The 23,856-nt window shown below is 46.9% G+C and overlaps 1 protein-coding gene across 1 annotated transcript in view; it reads right to left on the reverse strand.

The window, feature by feature from the left end:
- Positions 1-23,856, reverse strand: part of lrrcc1 (leucine rich repeat and coiled-coil centrosomal protein 1) — a 237,238-nt gene that overhangs the window by 13,088 nt on the left and 200,294 nt on the right. Inside the window, exons 16-19 of the mRNA XM_085993949.1 lie at positions 18,645-18,808; positions 14,259-14,467; positions 7,139-7,276; positions 7,066-7,079 (exon numbers count right to left, since the gene is read on the reverse strand). Coding sequence (XP_085850075.1) covers positions 7,066-7,079; positions 7,139-7,276; positions 14,259-14,467; positions 18,645-18,808 — 525 coding nt within the window. The remainder of the gene's footprint in view (positions 1-7,065; positions 7,080-7,138; positions 7,277-14,258; positions 14,468-18,644; positions 18,809-23,856) is intronic.

The following is a 23,856-nucleotide window of genomic DNA, read 5'->3' on the forward strand; positions in this document are numbered from 1 at the left end:
CTAGAGTGCCCGGCAGTGCCCGAGGGAAATGAAGAAACCTGTGCAATGTTTATAAAACTGTTGGGATTGTCTGTGTAGGGAAGGAAAGAGAGAGAGGGAAAGAGAGAGGGGGGAAGGAGAGAGAGAAAGGGGTAAGGAGAGAGAGAGAGGGGGAAAGGAGAGAGAGAGAGAGAGAGAGACTGGGAAGGAGAGAGAGAGAGACTGTGGGGGGGGAGAGAGAGAGAGACTGGGGGGGAGAGAGAGACTGGGGGCGAGCAGAGAGAGAGAGAGAGACGGGGCAGGGAGAGACGAGGAGAGACGGGGGGAGGAGAGAGAGAGAGACTGGGGGAGAGAGAGAGAGACTGGGGGAAGAGAGAGAGAGACTGGGGGAGAGAGAGAGAGACTGGGGGAGAGAGAGACTGGGGAGAGAGAGAGAGAGACTGGGGGGAGAGAGAGAGAGAGACTGGGGGAGAGAGAGAGAGAGACTGGGGGAGAGAGAGAGAGAGACTGGGGGGAGAGAGAGAGAGACTGGGGGGAGAGAGACTGAGAGAGAGACTGGGGGAGAGAGAGAGAGACTGGGGGAGAGAGAGAGAGAGAGACTGGGGGAGAGAGAGAGAGACTGGGGGAGAGAGAGAGAGACTGGGGGAGAGAGAGAGAGACTGGGGGAGAGAGAGAGAGACTGGGGGAGAGAGAGAGAGACTGGGGGAGAGAGAGAGAGACTGGGGGAGAGAGAGAGAGACTGGGGGAGAGAGAGAGAGACTGGGGAGAGAGAGAGAGACTGGGGGAGAGAGAGAGAGACTGGGGGAGAGAGAGAGAGACTGGGGGAGAGAGAGAGAGACTGGGGGAGAGAGAGAGAGACTGGGGGAGAGAGAGAGAGACTGGGGGAGAGAGAGAGAGAGACTGGGGGAGAGAGAGAGAGACTGGGGGAGAGAGAGAGAGACTGGGGGAGAGAGAGAGAGACTGGGGGAGAGAGAGAGAGACTGGGGGAGAGAGAGAGAGAGACTGGGGGAGAGAGAGAGAGAGACTGGGGGAGAGAGAGAGAGAGACTGGGGGAGAGAGAGAGAGAGACTGGGGAGAGAGAGAGAGACTGGGGGAGAGAGAGAGAGACTGGGGGAGAGAGAGAGAGACTGGGGGAGAGAGAGAGAGACTGGGGGAGAGAGAGAGAGACTGGGGGAGAGAGAGAGAGACTGGGGGAGAGAGAGAGAGAGACTGGGGGAGAGAGAGAGAGACTGGGGGAGAGAGAGAGAGACTGGGGGAGAGAGAGAGAGGACTGGGGGAGAGGGAGAGAGACTGGGGGAGAGAGAGAGAGACTGGGGGAGAGAGAGAGAGACTGGGGGAGAGAGAGAGAGACTGGGGGAGAGAGAGAGAGACTGGGGGAGAGAGAGAGAGACTGGGGGAGAGAGAGAGAGACTGGGGGAGAGAGAGAGAGACTGGGGGAGAGAGAGAGAGACTGGGGGAGAGAGAGAGAGACTGGGGGAGAGAGAGAGAGACTGGGGGAGAGAGAGAGAGACTGGGTGAGAGAGAGAGAGACTGGGGGAGAGAGAGAGAGACTGGGGGAGAGAGAGAGAGACTGGGGGAGAGAGAGAGAGACTGGGGGGGGAGAGAGAGAGAGACTGGGGGAGAGAGAGAGAGACTGGGGGAGAGAGAGAGAGACTGGGGGAGAGAGAGAGAAACTGGGGGAGAGAGAGAGAAACTGGGGGAGAGAGAGAGAAACTGGGGGAGAGAGAGAGAGACTGGGGGAGAGAGAGAGAGACTGGGGGAGAGAGAGAGAGACTGGGGGAGAGAGAGAGAGACTGGGGGAGAGAGAGAGAGACTGGGGGAGAGAGAGAGAGACTGGGGGAGAGAGAGAGAGACTGGGGGAGAGAGAGAGAGACTGGAGGAGAGAGAGAGAGACTGGGGGAGAGAGAGAGAGACTGGGGGAGAGAGAGAGAGACTGGGGGGGAGAGAGAGAGACTGGGGGGGAGAGAGACTGGGGGGAGAGAGAGACTGGGGGGAGAGAGAGACTGGGGGGAGAGAGAGACTGGGGGGAGAGAGAGACTGGGGGGAGAGAGAGACTGGGGGGAGAGAGAGACTGGGGGGAGAGAGAGACTGGGGGGAGAGAGAGACTGGGGGGAGAGAGAGACTGGGGGGAGAGAGAGACTGGGGGAGAGAGAGACTGGGGGAGAGAGAGACTGGGGGAGAGAGAGACTGGGGGGAGAGAGAGACTGGGGGGAGAGAGAGACTGGGGGGAGAGAGAGACTGGGGGGAGAGAGAGACTGGGGGGAGAGAGAGACTGGGGGGAGAGAGAGACTGGGGGGAGAGAGAGACTGGGGGGGAGAGAGAGACTGGGGCGGAGAGAGAGACTGGGGCGGAGAGAGAGACTGGGGGGGAGAGAGAGACGGGGGGAGAGAGAGACGGGGGAGAGAGAGACGGGGGGGAGAGAGAGACGGGGGGAGAGAGAGACGGGGGGAGAGAGAGACGGGGGGAGAGAGAGACGGGGGGGAGAGAGAGACGGGGGGAGAGAGAGACGGGGGGAGAGAGAGACGGGGGGGAGAGAGAGACGGGGGGAGAGAGAGACGGGGGAGAGAGAGACGGGGGGAGAGAGAGACGGGGGGAGAGAGAGACTGGGGGGAGAGAGAGACTGGGGGAGAGAGAGACTGGGGGGAGAGAGAGACTGGGGGGAGAGAGAGACTGGGGGGAGAGAGAGACTGGGGGGAGAGAGAGACTGGGGGAGAGAGAGACTGGGGGGAGAGAGAGACTGGGGGGAGAGAGAGACTGGGGGGAGAGAGAGACTGGGGGGAGGGAGAGACTGGGGGGAGGGAGAGACTGGGGGGAGGGAGAGAGAGACTGGGGGGAGGGAGAGAGAGACTGGGGGGGAGAGAGAGAGACTGGGGGGGGAGAGAGAGACTGGGGGGGGAGAGAGAGACTGGGGGGGAGAGAGAGACTGGGGGGAGAGAGAGACTGGGGGGAGAGAGAGACTGGGGGAGAGAGAGACTGGGGGGGAGAGAGAGACTGGGGGGGGAGAGAGAGACTGGGGGGGAGAGAGAGACTGTGGGGGGAGAGAGACTGTGGGGGGAGAGAGACTGGGGGGGAGAGAGACTGGGGGGGGAGAGAGACTGGGGGGGGAGAGAGACTGGGGGGGGAGAGAGACTGGGGGGGGAGAGAGACTGGGGGGGAGAGAGACTGGGGGGGGAGAGAGACTGGGGGGGGAGAGAGACTGGGGGGGAGAGAGACTGGGGGGGGAGAGAGACTGGGGGGGAGAGAGACTGGGGGGGGAGAGAGACTGGGGGGGGAGAGAGACTGGGGGGGGGAGAGAGACTGGGGGGGAGAGAGAGACTGGGGGGGAGAGAGAGACTGGGGGGGAGAGAGAGACTGGGGGGGAGAGAGAGACTGGGGGGGGAGAGAGAGACTGGGGGGGGAGAGAGAGACTGGGGGGGGAAGAGAGAGACTGGGGGGGGGAAGAGAGAGACTGGGGGGGAAGAGAGAGACTGGGGGGGAAGAGAGAGACTGGGGGGGGGAAAGAGAGAGACTGGGGGGGGAAGAGAGAGACGGGGGGAAGAGAGAGACGGGGGGAAGAGAGAGACGGGGGGGGAAGAGAGAGACGGGGGGGGAAGAGAGAGACGGGGGGAAGAGAGAGACGGGGGGGGGGGAAGAGAGAGACGGGGGGGGGAAGAGAGAGACGGGGGGGGGAAGAGAGAGACGGGGGGGGAAGAGAGACTGGGGGGGGAAGAGAGAGACTGGGGGGGGAAGAGAGAGACTGGGGGGGGAAGAGAGAGACTGGGGGGGGAAGAGAGAGACTGGGGGGGGAAGAGAGAGACTGGGGGGGGGAAGAGAGAGACTGGGGGGGGAAGAGAGAGACTGGGGGGGGGGAAGAGAGACTGGGGGGGGAAGAGAGAGACTGGGGGGGAAGAGAGAGACTGGGGGGGGGAAGAGAGAGACTGGGGGGGAAGAGAGAGACTGGGGGGGGAAGAGAGAGACTGGGGGGGGGAAGAGAGAGACGGGGGGGGGGAAGAGAGAGACGGGGGGGGGGAAGAGAGACTGGGGGGGGAAGAGAGAGACTGGGGGGGGGAGAAGAGAGAGACTGGGGGGGGGAGAAGAGACTGGGGGGGAAGAGAGAGACTGGGGGGGGGAAGAGAGAGACTGGGGAGGAAGAGAGAGACTGGGGAGGAAGAGAGAGACTGGGGAGGAAGAGAGAGACTGGGGAGGAAGAGAGAGACTGGGGAGGAAGAGAGAGACTGGGGAGGAAGAGAGAGACTGGGGGGGGAAGAGAGAGACTGGGGGGGAAGAGAGAGACTGGGGGGGAAGAGAGAGACTGGGGGGGGAAGAGAGAGACTGGGGGGGGGAAGAGAGAGACTGGGGGGGGAAGAGAGAGACTGGGGGGGGAGAGAGAGAGAGAGAGAGACTGGGGGGGAGAGAGAGACTGGGGGGGGAGAGAGAGAGAGAGAGAGAGAGAGAGAGAGGAGACTGGGGGGGGAGAGAGAGAGAGACTGGGGTGGGGAGAGAGAGAGAGAGACTGGGGTGGGGAGAGAGAGAGAGAGAGAGAGAGAGAGAGAGAGAGACTGGGGGGGGGGGGGGAAGGAGAGAGAGAGAGAGAGACTGATGGATTTAGTTCAGGATTAGCCTGGAGGAAGAAGGCGAGCTCTCCCTCCCTCTCCCACCCCTTCACTCTTTCCCTCCCTCACCCTCTCTCTCTCCCTGCCCCTCTCCCTCTCCCCCCTCCCCGCTCTCTCCCTCCCCGCTCTCTCCCTCCCCACTCTCTCTCCCTCCCCTCTCCCGCTCCGCTCTCTCTCCCTCCCCTCTCCCCTCTCTCTCCCTCCCCTCTCCACTCCACTCCCTCCCTCCCCACCTCTCCCTCCCTCCCCCTCCTTTCCTCTCCCTCCCTCCCTAGCGCTTCAGACCCAGCCCGACTCACCTGAGCTGAGCTCCCGCTGCGGGCCGCCGCCCCGGAGACACCGTGGGCGGCATAGCGCCTGAGGCCCGGCCAGAGTCAAGCTCCCGCTCCCTCCGACCCGAAGAGCTCGGCAGTGACATCCTGCAGAGAGGCACGGGTGACAGGAGAGAGGGGAGAAAGCGGAGAAAAGGAGGAGGCCAGCCTTTACCAAGATGGCGGCGATGGCGGGCCGCTGGTTTGGAATCGGGCCCAGTGGGATGGGCGGTGCCTAGAGAGGAGAGGCCGAGGCTTCGAGGCCTGCACGCAGCTCATCCACCGTGGATGCAAACAACCTGCGAGCGGAGAGGCTGGGGTGACAGGAGAGAGGGGAGAAAGCGGAGAGAAGGAGGAGGGTGAGGGTGGGACTGGGGCCCATGGTCGGACAGAGGCAGAGTTGCTCCATCACAAACAACAATGGCCACCGCTTGCTTTTCAGTTTGAAGGATTCGGCCCTGCCCACAAATGCCCCCCCATGACGCAGCGCGCTCCCCCCCGTAGGATTGGTCAACCTTCACGGCAGTCAATGCTAATGAGCGGATTTCCCCCATATGATTGGCCAACCGCTAATGAGCGGAATTTTGAACGTTTTTTGTCTCCTGTCCGAACAATTTTTGACTGACCAAAAAGTAAATACGCCTAGGACACCCTCCTAATCATAACCTTTCTTTTGATATAACATATGTGTATATGTTCTATAACTTTTGAGTGATGCCCAGACAGACAGACACCACTATCCTTTTATATATATAAGAAGATATTCAAGAAAGAGTTAGATATATTTCTTAAGGCTAAAGGGATCAAGGGATATGGGGAGAAAGCAGGGACAGGGTACTGAATTTGGATGATCAGCCATGATCTCATTAAATGGCGGAACAGGCTCGAGGGGCCGAATGGCCTACTCCTGCTCCTATCTTCTATGTCTATCTTATTAAAAATCTTGTGTCTGTGCAGACTTTCTGTCTACAAAATCTTACTTTGTGCTGTCAATCTCTTCGTCATATATTTGAGTCTACTTTTCCATTATAAATTCCAGTGTCCCAATTTAAAATGGAAAATATTGAACTTGTCACTCTGTAATTGCACAGCCTGGGCCAGCTGGTGGCACTGTATTACATTTTCCCCACATCACAGGCACTGCTTTCTGAAAGAGATTCATCTAAATTATTTTGATCTCTCATTTTTTCAGAATTACTGACTAACTAATTTTCAAAATAAGGGTTTAAGCAAAATTTTTTTAAGTTACAATTATTAGTAGGATTGTCTGTTGTGTCTTTTAATGCCTTCATTAAAGTTTTTTTTACTTGAAACTCTCAGCTTCTCCAAAAGGCCTGGGTTTGGATTTGATATTTTTGCCCAGAGCTGATGCTGCGAGTTGGATTTGGATTGTGCAGCGTACCCAATTTCCTAAAATTCATCAGTACCATTCAGTCAGTTGTACTGATATAACATTATTTTAGCTTCTAGGAGCTTAGTTGAAGAAAAGCTGGAGAACAAATTTCAGGTGAAGTTCATATTTAAAACAAAGTGTGAGAGAGAGCGCGCACAAAATAATGTGATTACACAACTGTTGCAGTTTTTGTTTTATGCTCTTTCAATCAAGATCATTTACACATGTTAGGAACAGCAGCAAAGTATCAGGACTGATCCATGAGGTTCCCCGCTGGGTTAAAATGTAGGAGCAAAGTGATAGAGAGATTCAGTAACTCAATAATTGAGCAAAAGATTCAGTTACTTAACAGAAATATTAAATATTACAAATAGTAAAAATAATTACAAAACAAAATAATTTGTTAATTAAAACAGAAAATGTTGGAAATACTCAGCGGGTCAGGCAGCACCTATGGAGAGATGCTGCCTGACCTGCTGTCATTAACCTGAAACGTTAACTCTGTTTCTCTCAACAGATGCTGCCTGACCTGCTGAGTATTTCCAGCCTTTTCTATTTTTATTTCAGATTTCCAACATCCGCAGTATTTCGCTATTTTTAGAAAATAAATTGTTGATTTAGGCGAGTCAAGGAAAAAGACCCAAGAGTAATTGTAGACTAAATTTTGATAGCCATGTCATAGAATAGGGCAGCAATTGCAATGGCAAAGAAAATGTTGGGGCACATAAGCAGGACAAGGAAATGATAGATAAAACACTGGTGGACCAAGCATTTACAACTCTTTTTGTACAATACATAGCGTTCCTGAAATAGCAAATACAATAACTAGACTTATGAAACTTTTTATTGTTGCCAAAACTTACTTCTGAACTTGCAAAGCTTTGTCTCTCTCTTCAACAAGTTTCCTTTCTTTGGCATCAAAGGTTTCTTTCATCTGTTTGACCTGTACTTCCAGCATCGTCAGTATCTCTGCTTTATCCTGCCACTTCTTATTAACAGCACTATAAGAACAAAACAATTTGAAGGAAACAAAAACAGCTCTAATATTTATTGAGTAGTTGAACAATACCAGATTTTTTCAGACTTGTATAAAGTAACCTTGCAATTCTTGTTTTCTATCAAACTATTTCTCGCTATGGTTTCACAGCAGTTCTGATAAACAGACCATGTCACCTCTGATCCAGAGACCATGCCTCATAAGCTGCCTTCAGCAAAGGTATCCAACTTGAGAATTAACAATTATCCTACTTGCAGCAACGTGCTTACTGAATTAAATGCTGTCTCCCACTACACTATCTCAGTCACTTGGGAATCACTGTTATTAAACATAGACCAGGATTTAGACTATAGTAGCTAACATTTATTTTCCATAAAACAGAGATATGAAGCAGAAATAAAATCAGCAAATATTATGGCCCAGAAATTCGGGTCCCCACGGGCGAGTACGCACGGGGTACTCACCCATAGGCCCAACGGAAGTGCTGGTTTCGTGCATGCACTGCGCATGCGGGGGAAACCGGAACTTCCATTCCCTTAAAGGAAAGGGTTCAGAGATGGAACGCGTGCGCCGGAGAGGCAGCGCGTGCGCCTGGAACTTACGTTTTTTTTTCCAGGTTTCTCCGGGAGGGTAAGTCTCCAGGAGTTACACATGTAAAAAGCAAGCGCAAGGCCTGCTTTTAACAAGGTAAGTGGTGAATTAATTAAAATTAAAACATTTTTCCCACAGGTTTATTATTTTTAAATACTTTAAAGAAAGGTAAGTTTATTTTTAGCCCCGTTAGAAAATGTAATTAATTTTTTCAAAAATTTAAATTGTTTAAAATAGTTATTTTATGTAATTTATAGTTATTTTAAAAACGTGATGGTTTTTTAAAAATGTATTTGAAGTTTTAGTGATTTTTGGGGCTTATAGTATTTATAGTTTTGACAGCTCTTCCTGTCAATTTTATGAATGGGCATTGTCCTGCTACCATTGGCTCTCCATGGCCCACGTGATCCCAGGGGACGCATCGAACTAACTGTGCCCCTGGGATACGCAAGCACTGCGTTGGAGCAGGCCCAGGAGCAGTTGGAGCAGGCCCAGGATCGGAATACCACGCGGGCCCACAGCTCAACGGCCGGCGCGCTAGGTAAGTGCAGGTCGGAGGCTTGCACCCGCGGGAAGCCTCTGACCCGAATTTCTGGGCCTATATGTACAATATGTAAACTGAAATACAATGAAAAAACTCCACAATGGTTCAACTGCCCTTTGTAAGAATATCTTCAGATTAATAAAATGTTATGTGAATGAGACATTCTGCCTGTTCACATTCTTTTGTATCACATACAGTATTATCATATTGTTTTGCCATAGTGAAATGCAGTGCAACTCAATCCACACAGAGAATGAAACGGAGTACTTTGTCTGATCACATACCAAACAACAACAGCTTGTATCTATATAGCGCCTTTAACCTAGTAAAACGTCACAAGGCGCTTCACAGGTGTATTAGAAGACAAAAAATGACGCCGAGCCACAGCAGGAGAAATTAGGGCAGATAAAGAATTTATATAGCGCCTTTCACGACCACTGGACGTCTCAAAGCGCTTTACAGCCAATAAAATACTTTTGAAGTAGAGTCACTGTTGTAATGTAGGAAATGTGGCAGCCAATTTGCCCACAGCAAGCTCCCACAAAGAGCAATGTCATAATGACCAGATAATGGCCTAGAAATTCAGTAGCGCCCCGTTTGGGGCCCCAGCCTCGCCAGGGCGCTAGAAGTAGCGCCCCGGAAGTAGTCGCGGCTGCCCGCCGGAAATTCACTTTGCGCGCCCCAGAGGGAAGCGCGGCGCTACTGGAGGCACCCCGCATCTTTCTTGGGGCGCTGCAGCTGAAGATCGCTGCGCAACGTGCCACACGCTGCGGCACGGCGCGCTGCGGTACTGCAGGCCTTCCTCCCCTTCTTAAAGGGGAGGGGCCTTGTGCTGTGCGATCCAGGATCGTGAGTGCCTGCAAAAGAGCCCGGCACCGAGGAGAAGTGCTGGGCTCTTGGAACGCAGTCGGCACTCCGCGGGGGAGGGGGGGGGGGGTCTCAGGAGGCCGGGGATGGCAGTGCGGAGAGGTGCTGGCAGGCGGCCAGTAAAAAAAAATGGCCGCCCCGCACCTCTCCTTTAATTAGCGCCTCTACCGCCGCAGGTAGGCCCCCCTGAACCGGTCGCAAATAGCGTCCGGCGTTAAAGCAGGGGGCGCAGCTAAATATCACGATCGGGGCGCTGTGCACACCGATGACGTCATCGGTAGCGGCACAGCGCTAACGGCTAGCGCCATTAGCGTCCCACTAAATTTAGCGGGAGGCATGGCCAGTGGCTTCCGACCCACTTAGCGCCCTCTTAAGGCGCTAACGGGTGGCGCAGCCCACTGAATTTCTAGGCCAATGGGTTTTTGTTATGTTGGATTGAGAGATAAATATTGGCCAGGATACCGGGGATAACTCCCCTGCTCTTCTTCGAAATAGTGCCATGGGATCTTTTACGTCCAGCTGAGAGAACAGACAGGGCCTCGGTTTAATGTCTCATCCGAAAGATGGTACCTCCGACAGTGCAGCACTCCCTCAGCACTGCACTGGAGTGTCAGCCTAGCTTTATATGCTCAAGTCCCTGGAGTGGGACTTGAATCCACAACCTTCTGACTCAGAGGCGAGTGTGCTACCAACTGAGCCACAGCTGACAGGTAGGTTTTAACGAGTGTCTTAAAGAAGGAAAGAGAGGTAGAGAGGTGGAGAGGTTTAAGGAGGGAATTCCAGAGCTTAGGGCCTAGGTAGCTGAACACATGGCCACCAATGGTTGAGCAATTAAAATCAGAGATGCTCAAGAGGGCAGAATTAGATGAACGTAGATAACTTGGTGGAAAACAAGGATGAGAATTTTAAAATCGAGGCGTTGCTTAACCAGGAGATGTGTAGATTAGCGAGCACTGGGGTGGTGGGTCAACGGGACTTGGTGTGAGTTAGGACACGGGCAGCTGAGTTTTGGATGACCTCAAGTTTACGTAAGGTAGAACGTGGGAGGCCAGCCAGGGGTGAGTTGGAATAGTCAAGTCCAGAGGTAACAAAGGCATGAATGAGGGTTTCAGCAGCGGATGAGCTGAGGGAAAGGCGGAGACGGGCAATGTTAAAGAGGTGGAAATAGGCGGTCTTAGTTATGGCGCGGATAGGTGGTCGGAAGCTCATTTCAGGGTCAAATATGACACCAAGGTTGCGAACATTCTGGTTCAGCCTCAGACAGATGCCAGGGAGAGAGGGAGAGGGATGGAGTCGGTGGCGGGGACCAAAGACAATGGCATCGGTGGTCTTCCCAATATTTAATTGCATAAAATTTCTGCTCATCCAGTACTGGATGTCGGACAAGCAGTCTGACAATTTGGAGGGGTCGAGAGATGTGCCGGTGAGGTAGAGCTGGGTGTCGTCAGAGTACATGTGGAAACTGATGCCGTGTTTTCAGATGATGTCGCCGAGGGGCAGCTTGTAGATGAGAAATAGGAGGGGGGCTAAGGATAGATCATTGGGGGACACCAGAGGTAACAAAGCGGGAGTGGAAAGTGAAGCCATGGCAGGTGATTCTCTGGCTACGGTTAGTTTGTAACGACGGAGGGGTCAAGGGTTGTTTTTTTGAGAGGGGTAATGACGGCAGATTTGTAGGCGAGAGAGACAGTGCCTGAGGAGAGAGAACCGTTAACAATGTCAGCTAACACAGGAGCCAGAAAAGGAAGTTGGGGTGGTCAGCAGTTTAGTGGGAATAGGGTCGAGGGAGCAGGAGGTGGGTCTCCTGGATAAGATGAGCGTTGAGAGGTCATGAGGGGAGATCGGAGAGAAACTGGAGGAAGATGAGAGTTCAGGGCTAGGGCAGGGGGAACCTTAGAGGACGTTTGGCCCGGTGGGCTAGAGGAAGGAAGGGAAATGGCAGAGGTAGCTGATCGGATGGTCTCAATCTTAGAGACAAATAAGTCCATGGGCTCCTCGCACTTGTTGTTGGAGGTAAGGGTGGAGGAGACAGGGGAGAGGGGTTTAAAAAAATGGTTCGCAGTAGAAAATAGAAGCTGGGGGGTTACCTTTACATTCCAGAATGATCCTGGAATAGTGAGCAGTTTTGACAGACGAGAGCAGGACCCAATAATGCTTTATGTGGTCCAGCCAGATCTGGCGGTGAATGGCTAAAACAGTTGTCCGCCATATCCGTTCAAGTCTGTGTCCCTTGGACTTAAGGGAGCAAAGATGAGGGCCGTACTGGGGAAGCAGTCAACGTGAGAAAGAGCAATGGTTTTAAAAGGGACTAGGGCATCAAAGGTGGTGGTGAGGGTGTGGTTGAGCAAATCGGTAGCTGCAGAAATGTTGTGGTGAATTGATGGCCAAAGTTGTAAGAGAGTTGGGAGAGAGTATTTTCCAGGGCAGATACAGAAGGAAGTAGGGTTGGTGGGAAGGGTGATGTGGGTGGAGAGCGATACAAGGAAGTGGTGAGAGGTGGCCTTATCTGCCACAATGGGAATAGCAAGGCCACCAGAACTTAGAAGAACAGCTGAATTGATGCAAACTCCCCCTTACCTTTTTGGTTCTTTTGAAGTTGAGATTTTCAATCATATTCAACAATTGGCATCTAACTGGCAATGCTATAATATACGAATAAAATGCATTCTGCAAATGTACAGCATGATCAAATTCACCCAATTGGTGGTGTACACGTTGGATAATGTCATGGGAAACCCGCACAATGGTCTGGTCAGACCTCAGTGAGCAAACCTGGACAAACGGCTGACAAAAGACAAAGGTGATATTCAAGCTCTGAAGCAGAAAAGGTGATTCCAAGTCTTGGAGGACTGAGTTATGGGAAAACCAATGTCCGCTTTAAGCTGTGTGGCCGCGCAGCGCACTGGAGCTGCAGTGCAGCCAGCTCACCGACTTTTAAATGGGAAAACCACACACGCGGTATTTTGAAGGGACCTCGCACCCAAAAAAATTTTAAAGGAAACACTGGGGAAAACGCTACATAAACTTTGGCTTTTAATCCATGAAAAGCAGCAACTAGGAGAGTCTTCCTAGAGGTATATAAGGCAGTAAACTTTATATTAAAAAAAAAGTAACATAGAAACATAGAAGATAGGAGCAGGAGTAGGCCATTCGGCCCCTCGCGCCTGCTCCGCCATTCAATGCGATCATGGCTGATCATCCAAATTCAGTACCTTGTCCCTGCTTTCTCCCCATATCCCTTGATCCCTTTAGCCTTAAGAAATATATCCAACTCCTTCTTGAATATATTTAATGAATTGGTCTCTACTGCTTTCTGTGGTAGAGAATTCCACAGGTTCACCACTCTCTGGGTGAAGAAATTTCTCCTCATTTCTGTCCTAAATGGCTTACCCCTTATCCTTAGACTGTGACCCCTGGTTCTGGACTCCACGACCATCGAGAACACTACTAAAAGCTAAACTGGCAAAAGTCAAATTCAAATTCTAGAAAATTGTTCACACAAAGAATAATGATCTTTGGAATAGAATTCCAGGTAGGGGATGGGGGCAAAAACCCTCGTATTACTGAACAAAACATTTGAATGCTGCGATGGGAGGACCGTTCGTTCTTTCTGGGTGGATTCATGAGGATGGGCAAAATGGCCTTCCTTATCTTGTGATTCAGTCTATTCACATGTTTTCAGACAAATAGCTATATACATCGATACACTGACAAATCAGCTTGTTCAGAATACATGATCCCCTACTAGTTACATCGATGTGACCATATGCAATTTAAATCAGCAAACAAATCTGTTCCAAGATCAAACTGTTTTTGTATATTAACGTTAAGGAAATTAATCTTCTTTACTCTCTCGATCAGAAGTTACTGTCTAAACTCTATTTAAAGTGAAATGAGAAAATCCATAGGTTTCTGGCAAGGAGTGATTTTAGCAAGCTTAGTTTATATCAGTTACTTTATACAAACTATTATGTAATTTCTATTTGATTAATTGCAAATAAGACTGTTTTGAGGTGGACTCTCAAATACTGTAATAGAAAAGCTTCAATAGAAAATGTTTGTTTTGCATTCATGGCACATTGTCCACAAAAAAGTTTAAAGTGAAAACGTTAAACCAATAATCTTTTCGTAAAACACAAGACTCATTAAAAAAGGATTTGCATTTATATAGTGCCGTTAATGACCTCAGGATGTCCCAAAGCGCTTTACATCCAATTAAGTTTAAAAAAAAATTGTAATCACTGTTGCAATGTAGGAAACGCGGCAGCCAATTTGCGCACAAGGTCCCAGAAGCAGCAATGAGATCGTCTGTTTTTTTTAAGTGGTGTTGATTGAGGGATACAGATTAGCCAGGACACCGGGAAGAACTCCCTTACTCTTCTTAAAATAGTGCCATGGGATCTTTTATGCTCACCTGAGAGGACAAACGGTGCCTCAATATTGCACTGGAGTGTCAGCCTAGATTTTGTGCTCAAGTCTTTCGAGTGGGACTTGAACCCACAACCTTCTGATTCAGAGGCGAGAGTGAGCCACAGCTGACATATGAAGCCTGCAAAAGGAATAATGTAGTTTTGGTACAAACAAGGAACTAATTAGTAAGGTAGGGAAAAATTTTCACAAAGGATCAGATGAAACCAATGGAGAAAAACAGAATGAATGATTGGAGGTAGAAGAACTTGGGAAAGACTGGTTAATAAGTGAAATTTTTGCCAGCTTTAACACCCTTGCAGATACTGTACATGTATGTCACAAAAATGTATTGCAGCAAATTAAAAGACAAATATGGGAGGTGTCTGGAAGTATGGTACTTTAAATTTTATAATAAAAAATCCTGCCTTCGAGAAAATTTGAAGTTTAATGTAATTGGCCCAATATTATTAACCACAGTGAGACTAATTAATGTTGCAAACTAAAATAGACCATTGCAACATTATTCAGTTGAGTATATAATTTTGTGATAATGGTGCCAACATTTAGCATTTACCTAAAGGCCCTTTTTGTTTCCTCCAGCTCGGCTTCTTTTTCTTCAAGCTGTTGCTTTAGTTCTTTTTTCCGCTCTGAAAGTCTCTCTACTTTTTCCTTTAGATCTTGTGATACTGCAGCTTCATCCTCTAATTGTTCGTGGAAGGTCCTTTTATCCTGCAGGTTTTCCGCGCGAACTTTCCTAATCTGTTCATCTCTCTCTTGCAAACCCTGCAAGGGCAAATAATAGTTTTTTTCAGTGTGGTAGGCTGATTCAGGAGGTAGGGCAAGCCACAACCATATCTGCTTTAATAGGCCCTACTGCCCTCAGGTATTCAATATAAAAGTGGGATTAAATCGCAAATCAATGATTCACTAGAACTTTCCCAAAACTTAGGTATAATTTAGACATATCAGTTATATTGGTTTTCATCATTAAATTACTTGCACTAGAACATTTCTATTCCAAGTTGTTATTTTGGTAAAAAAAGGTAGGCATTTCTCATTACCGCATAGTAACACAAACTAGTTAGTTGATGCCTTAACGTGAAATGTACCAATATGCAGCATATAGAATTGTTGGGGTAGTTTATGCTGGTTTACCAGCACATTTCGCCCAAAATTGGCCAAACCAGTGCAAAAGAGAGAGGAATTTCAAGCGCAAGTTACATCTTGGCAAATTGAGTTTCTGCGATGTTTTGCGCTGGTTCAAAAAATGTCGCGCTGGAAGCCGGCCCCTCCCACAAAACTGGCCACGTCCCCAGATTGAATTAATCGCCATTGGAAGTTTCTGCTAACTGTGTCTGTTTGCAGACCTTGGAGGAGGCTCTTAAAATTAAGTCGTTTTTTTTTTAGGCGCAAGGGCGCCTTTTAAAAGCTCTTAAATATTAAAAAGTATTAATTTACTAAGAAACTGACTACTGTACACCAATGAAACTAGCAACTGGCTCTGTACAGCTTTTAAAAAAAAAAGTCATTTCGTTTCTGGAATCATTGTATTTGACAGTTTACACCTCATTTATGGAGAGAAAAAGGAGTAGCCTGCACAGACACGATGGGCCGAATGGCTTGCTTCTGTTTTGTATTGTTATATGACTGGCCTCTGGTGAGATATTCCACAACGGGGGAAATTATGAACATTTTCCTAATCTGTGCAGCAATCTAAACTGCACATGCCTAACAGTACATGCTAGTCTGTGTGGATGGCCTATTCAAGAGGCAGGGCAGGCTATAGCTAAGTCTCTCTCAGTGGATCCTGTGGCCTTGGGATTATCTATTATATGGAATAAGCACCTGGGAATTAAGAATTTGGCAGGATAGGCGCACCGTCAGTGTTCTCGCTCAGGCCAACATCCCCAGCATCGAAGCTTTGACCACGCTCGATCAGCTCCGATGGATGGGCCACATTGTCCGCATGCCCGATACGAGACTCCCAAAACAAGCGCTCTACTTGGAGCTCCGACACGGCAAGAGAGCCCCAGGTGGGCAAAGGAAACGCTTCAAGGACACCCTAAAGCCTCCTTGAAAAAGTGCAACATCCCCACCGATACCTGGGAATCCCTGGCCCAAGACCACACAAAATGGAGGAGAAGCATCCGGGCAGGCGCCGAACACCTCGTGCCTCTTCGCTGGGAACAAGTGGAAAGCAAGTGCAAACAGTGGAAGGAGCGCACGTCAACCCAAGCACCCCACCCACCCACCCCTTCAACCACCGTCCTTCACCTGTGACAGAGACTGTAAGTCCCGCATTGGACTCATCAGTCATCTGAGAACTCATTTTTAGTGTGGAAGCAAGTCATCCTCGGTTCCGAGGGCCTGCCTAAGAAGAAGACATGCCTAACAGTACATGCTAGCCCACAAACAGAACATACTCTGTGTCTGTGTGGATGGCCTATTCAAGAGGCAGGGCAGGCTATAGCTAAGTCTCTCTCAGTGGATCCTGTGGCCTTGGGACAATCTATTATATGGAATAAAGTACCTGGGAATTAAGAATTTGGCACCATACAATAGCAATTTTAGTCAGGTGCCGCCTCTGTTGGCTAGAAGGACTTTTAATTTGGTACATTATCAGATCAATGATCTATAAAGAGGACAAGTAATCAGGATTTACAAAATGCTAATTATATTCCCATATAAATATGATTCAATAATTGCAAAGTATCCTAATTATTGACAATATGGACTGTATTTCATGATTTTTCCATACACTTTTTTCAATATACTATCCATAAAAAATGAGTTATGAACTAGTAAATGTATTGTATTTCAAGTTTCTTTTAAATCTGAGGAAACAATAGTACAATTATTTGAACTAGTTTGTGTAATTTTATGTCAATGCAGTTTTCTTATAATGTAATTTTTGCACTTGACATTTGAGATGGAGATTATAATATGGTCAATAGCTATGCAAAATAAAAAGTGAATATCAATTTTCTCCCATGAATGACAAAGACCACATAACATGACTTGAAACAAATCAGAATATTTTCTTAATGGTGAGCAACTAGAAACATGGGAGGAGCAAAGGGATTTGGGTATCCATGTACACAAATCATGAAAAGTAATCAAAATGGCTAATGGAATGTTGGCCTTTATTTGGAATACAAAGCTTATGCTTCAGTTGTACACAGCCTTGGTCAGATCCCATATGAAGTACTGTGTCCAGTTTTGGGCACCACTCCTTAGGAAAGATATATTAGCCTTGGAGGGGGTACAGCGCAGATTCACGAGAATATCAGGTCTTAAAGGGTTAAATTATGAGGACAGGTTGCATAAACCTGGCTTGTATTCCCTTGAGTTTAGAGGTTGAGGGGCGCTCTAATCAAGGTCTTTAAAATGATAAAGGGATTTGATAGGGTAGATAAAGAAAAACTATCGCCTCTGGTGGAGGAATGGAGGAATCGAGAACAAGAGGACATAATCATAAAATTAGAGCTAGGCCATTTAGGTGTGAAATCAGGAAGCAATTTTCACACAAAGGGTAGTGGAAATCTGGAACTCTCTCCTCCAAAAGGCCGCGGGTGTTGGGTCATTTGAAATTTTCAAGACTTAGATCGATAGATTTTTGTTAGGCAAGAGTATCAAAAGATATGGAGCAATGGTAGGTAAATGGAGTTGAGATACAGATCAGCCATAATCTAACTGAATGGCGGAAATAGCTTGAAGGGCTGAATGGCCTACATCTGTTCCTATATTATGTGGTCTTCACCAAATTTGGGATAAAATTATATTCCATACTCACTGAGCACTCTATTTATTTCACAAACTTTTCTTCAAAGTAAAATACTTGCAAATTTAACACGAGTAGGTAAGTATAGAGGGTGTTACAGTGGTTCCCCCTTTTGCCTTTCTTCAGAAGAATTGGTTTGTTACTTTGATGATCCTCTAATAAAATTTTAGGTAATAATATTGGGTAAATACATGCCCCATTATTATGTAATTCTCTAAGCAGGTCATAGATCCACAGAAGACATTCAGCTCCATCAAAAGTACTCAACTTTATCAACAATGGGTTAAAAGAATTGCCTTGCAACTTTTTTTGCATACCAATACATTGCACTAAAATGCTGGGATGAAATTCATGCTTACAGCTTCTCTACACTATGAATAGCTGATGTTAGGTTGTTGAAGGTAGAGCTTCAAGGAGAGATTACAGAGTGGAGTCAAGAGGGAAGGAAACTGTGGCATAGGCATGTACCACACTTCAGTACTTCCCAGCAGCCAGTTACAGCATGGTGTTGCTAAAGGCCTGGAAGGAAGGTGCCTGGACATCAGGCCCACATGAGAATGGTACATGGTATGGAAGAACCGAATAAAGTGGGGTGGGGGGGAAGAGGTAAACTTACAAAAGGGGAATAGAAATAAAATCAATATTTAAAAAAAAAATTAAATACTTTTGAGTTTTTCCAATTTAGAATTATGATAGCTGTAAATTTTAATTCAAAATCAGGCCACAAAATTTGAATTGTAATGCAAACACAAATTACCAGGCATGCAATTCCATACCAGAATAAAGAGGCACAATGTTAAATTAATCTTTATGACTACTTGTAAGTTTAAAGCACTCCTCTGTCGCAGAGCTCAGAGTTTCAGTAGCTCTGAAAGTATTAATTTGGACCTGACAATCCAATTTAGTTCACCTAAACCGTAGGGATTTTTCAAAATGACAGAAAAGGTCTGCTTCAGAGGTAAGAGTAGGGGGAAAAAGCTCAGCTCTAATTGTAAGATTATTCTATGACAAACCACCTAATGACTGTATTTAAATCCAAAGCATAAGTGAAGGTGGCTTTGCATATATACTTTTGGGATCTATTATTAAAAGATTCTTTTTATCCTGTCTTATACGAAACTGATTTGTTCCTTATTATTACACACTGACTTTACAAAGTTTTTAGAATGAGAAACATACTTCTTTAAGTTTTCTAATAGTTTCTGTTTGATCATCCACTATCTTTGTTTTTATCTTCAAAGCATTCATGTCCTGTTCATTTTGTTTTTTTAGAGACTCCATCTCTGAAGTTAACATTTCAATCCTTGCCTCGAGCCTTCCTCTGTCTTGAGCCAAAGAAGTGCCTGTATAATAAAAAGGAGTACACTGACAGAAACCAGTCAAAGGTACAAAATACGTTTACTAGTACACTTTATATATTTAATTGCATCCTCATATTGAAGCCTCTTTAATAAGTAAGACATTTATGATCTCCACAATGAATGTGAATATAATATGCAAACACAGCCAGCCTGGACAACCACTGCATTATTCATTAGCCTGTAAACAAGTCACACTACTTAGTTAATCCTTTAATCCTCTCACCAGTTTTCATCATTTCTATTACCTGTGCTCACAATTTTTATTTAAACTTCTCTGTCGCTTCTCATTTTTAGTTGTGTTTTACCTAGATTTTAAAAAGCCAACTTCATATCATAATTTGATTGAAAACGTGGGTGTGTCACACTGAATATAATTTAAAAAGGTTCCGATATATTCATTCTAAATGAATTTGTGAAGAGAAGCGTAAGAAATTAGGCCAAGTACTTACTGCAAAACCCACTGTACTGGTCACACTGGCGTAAAGGTCGCACCCATGATTTTTACACCTGCCTACTAAAATCTATAAATTGCAATCTACGATATGCATATTAATGACCATGATTATGTGGGGAGTGTGGCAGAATGGTTATGGTCGTGGGTGAGAGTTCCACAGATTGAGAGTTCAAATCCCACTTGGGTAAGTCTATGAGTTTAAGTTTAATAAATTTGGTAATTTACAGACTGCCACTTGGGGTAAAACAAATGGTCACGGGATGAATTATTATCGACAGATTTTCCTGAAGGTAGCAGGACAGGTAAATAAGGTGGTTAAGAAGGCTTATGGGATATTTTCCTTTAATAGCCGAGGCATAGAATATAAGAATATGGAGATTATGCTTGAACTGTATAAAGCACTAGTTAGGCCACAGCTTCACCACATTGCAGGAAAGATGTGATTGCACTAGAGAGGGAACAGAGGAGACTTACGAGGATATTGCTAGGACTGGAGAATCTTTGCTATGTGAAAAGATTGGATAGGCTGGGGTTGTCCAAAACCACGGGTCACAGTCTAAAGATAAGGGGTAAGCCATTTAGGACTGAGATGAGGAGGAATTTCTTCACCCAGAGAGTGGTGAACCTGTGGAATTCTCTACCACAGAAGGCAGTTGAGGCCAATTCATTAAATATATTCAAGGAGTTAGATATATTTCTTAAGGCTAAAGGGATCAAGGGATATGGGGAGAAAGCAGGGACAGGGTACTGAATTTAGATGATCAGCCATGATCTCATTAAATGGCGGAACAGGCTCGAGGGGCCGAATAGCCTACTCCTGCTGAGGATATAGAATGCAAAATATGGTAACAACTCGCTTCGCATAGCCAAGGACCCTGTCAATCTAAAATGGAGGATCCTGTCAGCATAAAATGGTGGTGAAATGTCGACATCGCTGAGTCACTTGCATATTGTAAGAAATGATCATGTTAACTCAAGAAACTGTGAAGGCAGCGGAAGTAAAATAAAAGAAGCTAAACTGATCTGTGGCTGCTAATATGGCTGGCACCCCCGATGTCACACCTTGCTGGTGGAAACAGTGTAGGGCGGAGTGCAGAGGTTATACAGACAATAGGCGATCAGAAAACACATTACCATGATTGCAAACGCATTACCATAATGATTAGGTGATCGTGAAACCATTACCAGCATATTTACTTAAGTATAAACCATTCAGTGAAATGTGACTTCTTTGTTTCATACTGCCAGGCCAGGAAATCAAATTAAATGTATACGTGTACAGCTCGGGATTGGTGCAGACTGTACGATGTGTTAATGTCTTCTCAAATGCAAGTATAATAATGTGGCACACTGTATGAAAGATTGCTTGCTCTGGTTTAACCTGTCGGGACTCTTCTGGAGTCAGGACTGTGCTGTATCAGAGTAAGTCTCCCGGGATGACGGAATAAAAACTGTTGAACTCCACCAGTATTCGACTCAGTGTTTGTACTGAACCAGATTGAGGACCAAAAGAATCCGTTTCAACATTTGGTGTCAGAAGTGGGATCTCAACGGACGATCACCGAGAATTCGCGAAATTAAGAGCCGAACTAGTTTTGGACGTGAGAGGAGGAAATGGGCCCCCGGAGTGAGTATGTTTAAATTTACCACCTTGGTTTTCCTCTGATCCGTAAGTCCGATAAAAGTTTTGCCACTCGCTAATTCTTGCGTGGTGTCCCGACGAGATCTGGGTCAATCTGGCGAATACTGTGTACACTTAGGAAATAAGTATCCAAGTCAGGTAACGCGCCGGCCTCGTATTTCACTTGGTCCGCTCAGGCTCCGATTGGACTAAAAAGTAGATAAGTAGTGATTTTAGAGAAAGAGAAAAAGAATACTTGAAAGAAAGTAAAAAGAGAGTTGGGGACTCTAGAGCTCGAGCAACTTGTACTCAGGGAGTGCAAGATAAGGGTCGTATAAGTTGAATAATTAGAGTTTAAGAATACCTGTACCAGGCGGTGACAGAGGCTAAATTTACGATTTGAATAATTAGGCTAAGAATACCTGTACCAGACGGTGACAGAGGCTAAAATTACTATTTGATGAATATAGACGACTCACTGTGTTTTTGTTTGGTCTAAGTATTGTAGTTATTGTATTGTGGTGTTTAGTTTTGTGTGCCGGTATCCGTGAAATATACGAGACACTTTTAAAAACGTAACTCGAATCCTGAAAGGGAGCCCTTAGTGTAAGAGAACCATGGGTAATTACCTAGACACAACAAGTGACGAGGGCAGTGCCTTACAAACATTATGTGACAAATATGATAAAGCCCAACAATTGAGACTACTCTCAGGGGGTTTAAATAAAAAATTAGGCAGCGAACAATGGCCACTAGGGGGTCCCAAAAGTTTAGAAACGGTTAAACAAGCTCAAGAAATGATTTGGAAAAAGAACATGGGAAGCAAGACTAATTGGGCTCTGGCGACAGTACTGCCAAGAAATTAAAGACAGTTCCCTATTAGCCAGCTGGCAAGAAAATGCTGTTAAATTAGGAATAAAGTTAACCGAAGGAGGAAATCCTAAACCCATTGAAATACTTAAGAAAGAATGTGCACATGAGAAAAGGTCAAAATCTGAAAAGGCGCCAGATAAAAAGGATAAAAATGAACTACGTAGTTCAATGGTTGGCCTTAGGTTGAAAGAGGGAGACGGAACAGATGAGGACTTAGACAATTGGATGTACAGAACTCCTAATGCGCCACCTCCTCAGCCACCCCAGTACATCAATATTTACCCCTCCCTTCCAACATCGGCCTCACTAGCGATGCCTAATACTACCCCTCCAGCAACCCTCTCCGCAACCAGTCCCCCATTCACTCCAGGAATACCCCCAACCACCTTACCCGATAGTGCCACAGGCGTTACTGATCCCATAAGTAGTCGGACCCGGTTACAAACGGCAGGACAGACAAACCCTGTGCCAAATTATACTCCTACCCGGAGTGATAAGAAAAAGAAAAAGAAGGAAGAAGAGAAACGGGAAAATAAGAAAAGAGTCAGACAGTTAGTTCAACATAAATCCACTCAGGAAAGCGACACTGAGTCATGTAGTGACTTTACCGATTCGGAGGATGATTTATCACCTCCTGAGGATCATGAGTCAGAATCAAAAAATAATTTCGGTAACCCACCCAGGAACCTTCCAGTGAGAAAGATGCCAAACCCGGATCAGGCTAATGCCGCAGCTAACCCCACCATAGATGTATTCTTCCCATGGAAGCCTAATGAATTAATGTCTATCCTAACTAATGCGCCGGATCGCCACAAAGCGCCTCAAAAGTTTGTGGACTTTTTACGAACCACCATTCAAGTGTACAACGCTGAATCCCGAGATTTATGGGCTTTAATCCAACAAGTACTGACCCCCTCGGAACATACTCGATTCTTAACTCACTTGCGACATGCTAATCTGGCAGCCCTAAATGTGGCCATGGGGAATGACAATGATAGAATAACAGCCATGCTTACGGCTGCTAGTCAAACACTTCAGAAGCCTATTAACATATCCAATGTCCTAGATACTAAGCCAAAGAAAGATGAGGGACCTGAGGAATTTTTGGAGAGATTCTGTGAGGTTTATCAGGGACAGTCGGGGGACACCAATTATCAAGGAGGAGCCAATTCACCCCAATTCTGCGCCATTCTGATGAACTAGCAACCGCAATTAAAACCAATAATATGAACTGGGCAGAAAATAGCCCAGCTCAAATTACTAGAGCCATAAAATATTATTGGAAAGAGAGTAAAGGTTTGGAGAACCAACCCCAGAAGACAATAAAAACAGAATATGTCGTGAAGGAAGTCCCAATTCAACCACACACGATAGACAGGACAGGGTATCGGACGGAACCTCAATACTGTACCCCTGGATGGGTAGACTCTCAGAATTATGGATATTACACTCATCCAAACGGCCCCGATGCTACTGCATACGGCCAACCCTACGCCCCTCCACAACAGAATTATGGGGGAAGAGGAAGGGGCAGAGGACAAGGACAAGGTCTATGCTTCAATTGTGGTCAGCCTGGCCACTGGAGTAAGGAGTAAGGAGTGTCCGGCCAGACGACAAGGAAGGGGAGGTCAGACCCGAGGAAATAGAGGCGGTTGGCAAGGAGGTCGAGGAAGGGGAACATACACTGATTTCTCCCAAACAAATCCGTTTCCACATGTTACAACATGTTACAACCAGATCGAGAACCCCTATTAATGCTTCAGATTCAAGATCAATGGTATCCCTTTTTGGTCGATACAGGGGCTGCTATGTCATCTGTTCAATCAGACCTTAAACTCCCCAAATCGAAAGAAACTCAAAGCTTATCCGGCTTTCAAGGACAAGTATCTCAGTACGCGATGACGGAAGCAGTCCGAGTAACATACAAAAACAAATCCGTGATTATGTGTACAGATGGCAGTTCTTCAGTTGATGAGATGGGAAAACGAATTTCTGGTTATGCAATTGTAAATCAGGAAGGTGTCACCTTAGAATCAGCAGCCTTTGAATCCCCTTTTTCTGCCAAGCAAGCCGAACTGTTTG

Source organism: Somniosus microcephalus, chromosome 7, assembly GCF_052327205.1.
Source record: "Somniosus microcephalus isolate GS21.2 chromosome 7, FLI_Smic_1.0, whole genome shotgun sequence".
Taxonomy (NCBI): Eukaryota; Metazoa; Chordata; class Chondrichthyes; order Squaliformes; family Somniosidae; genus Somniosus; species Somniosus microcephalus.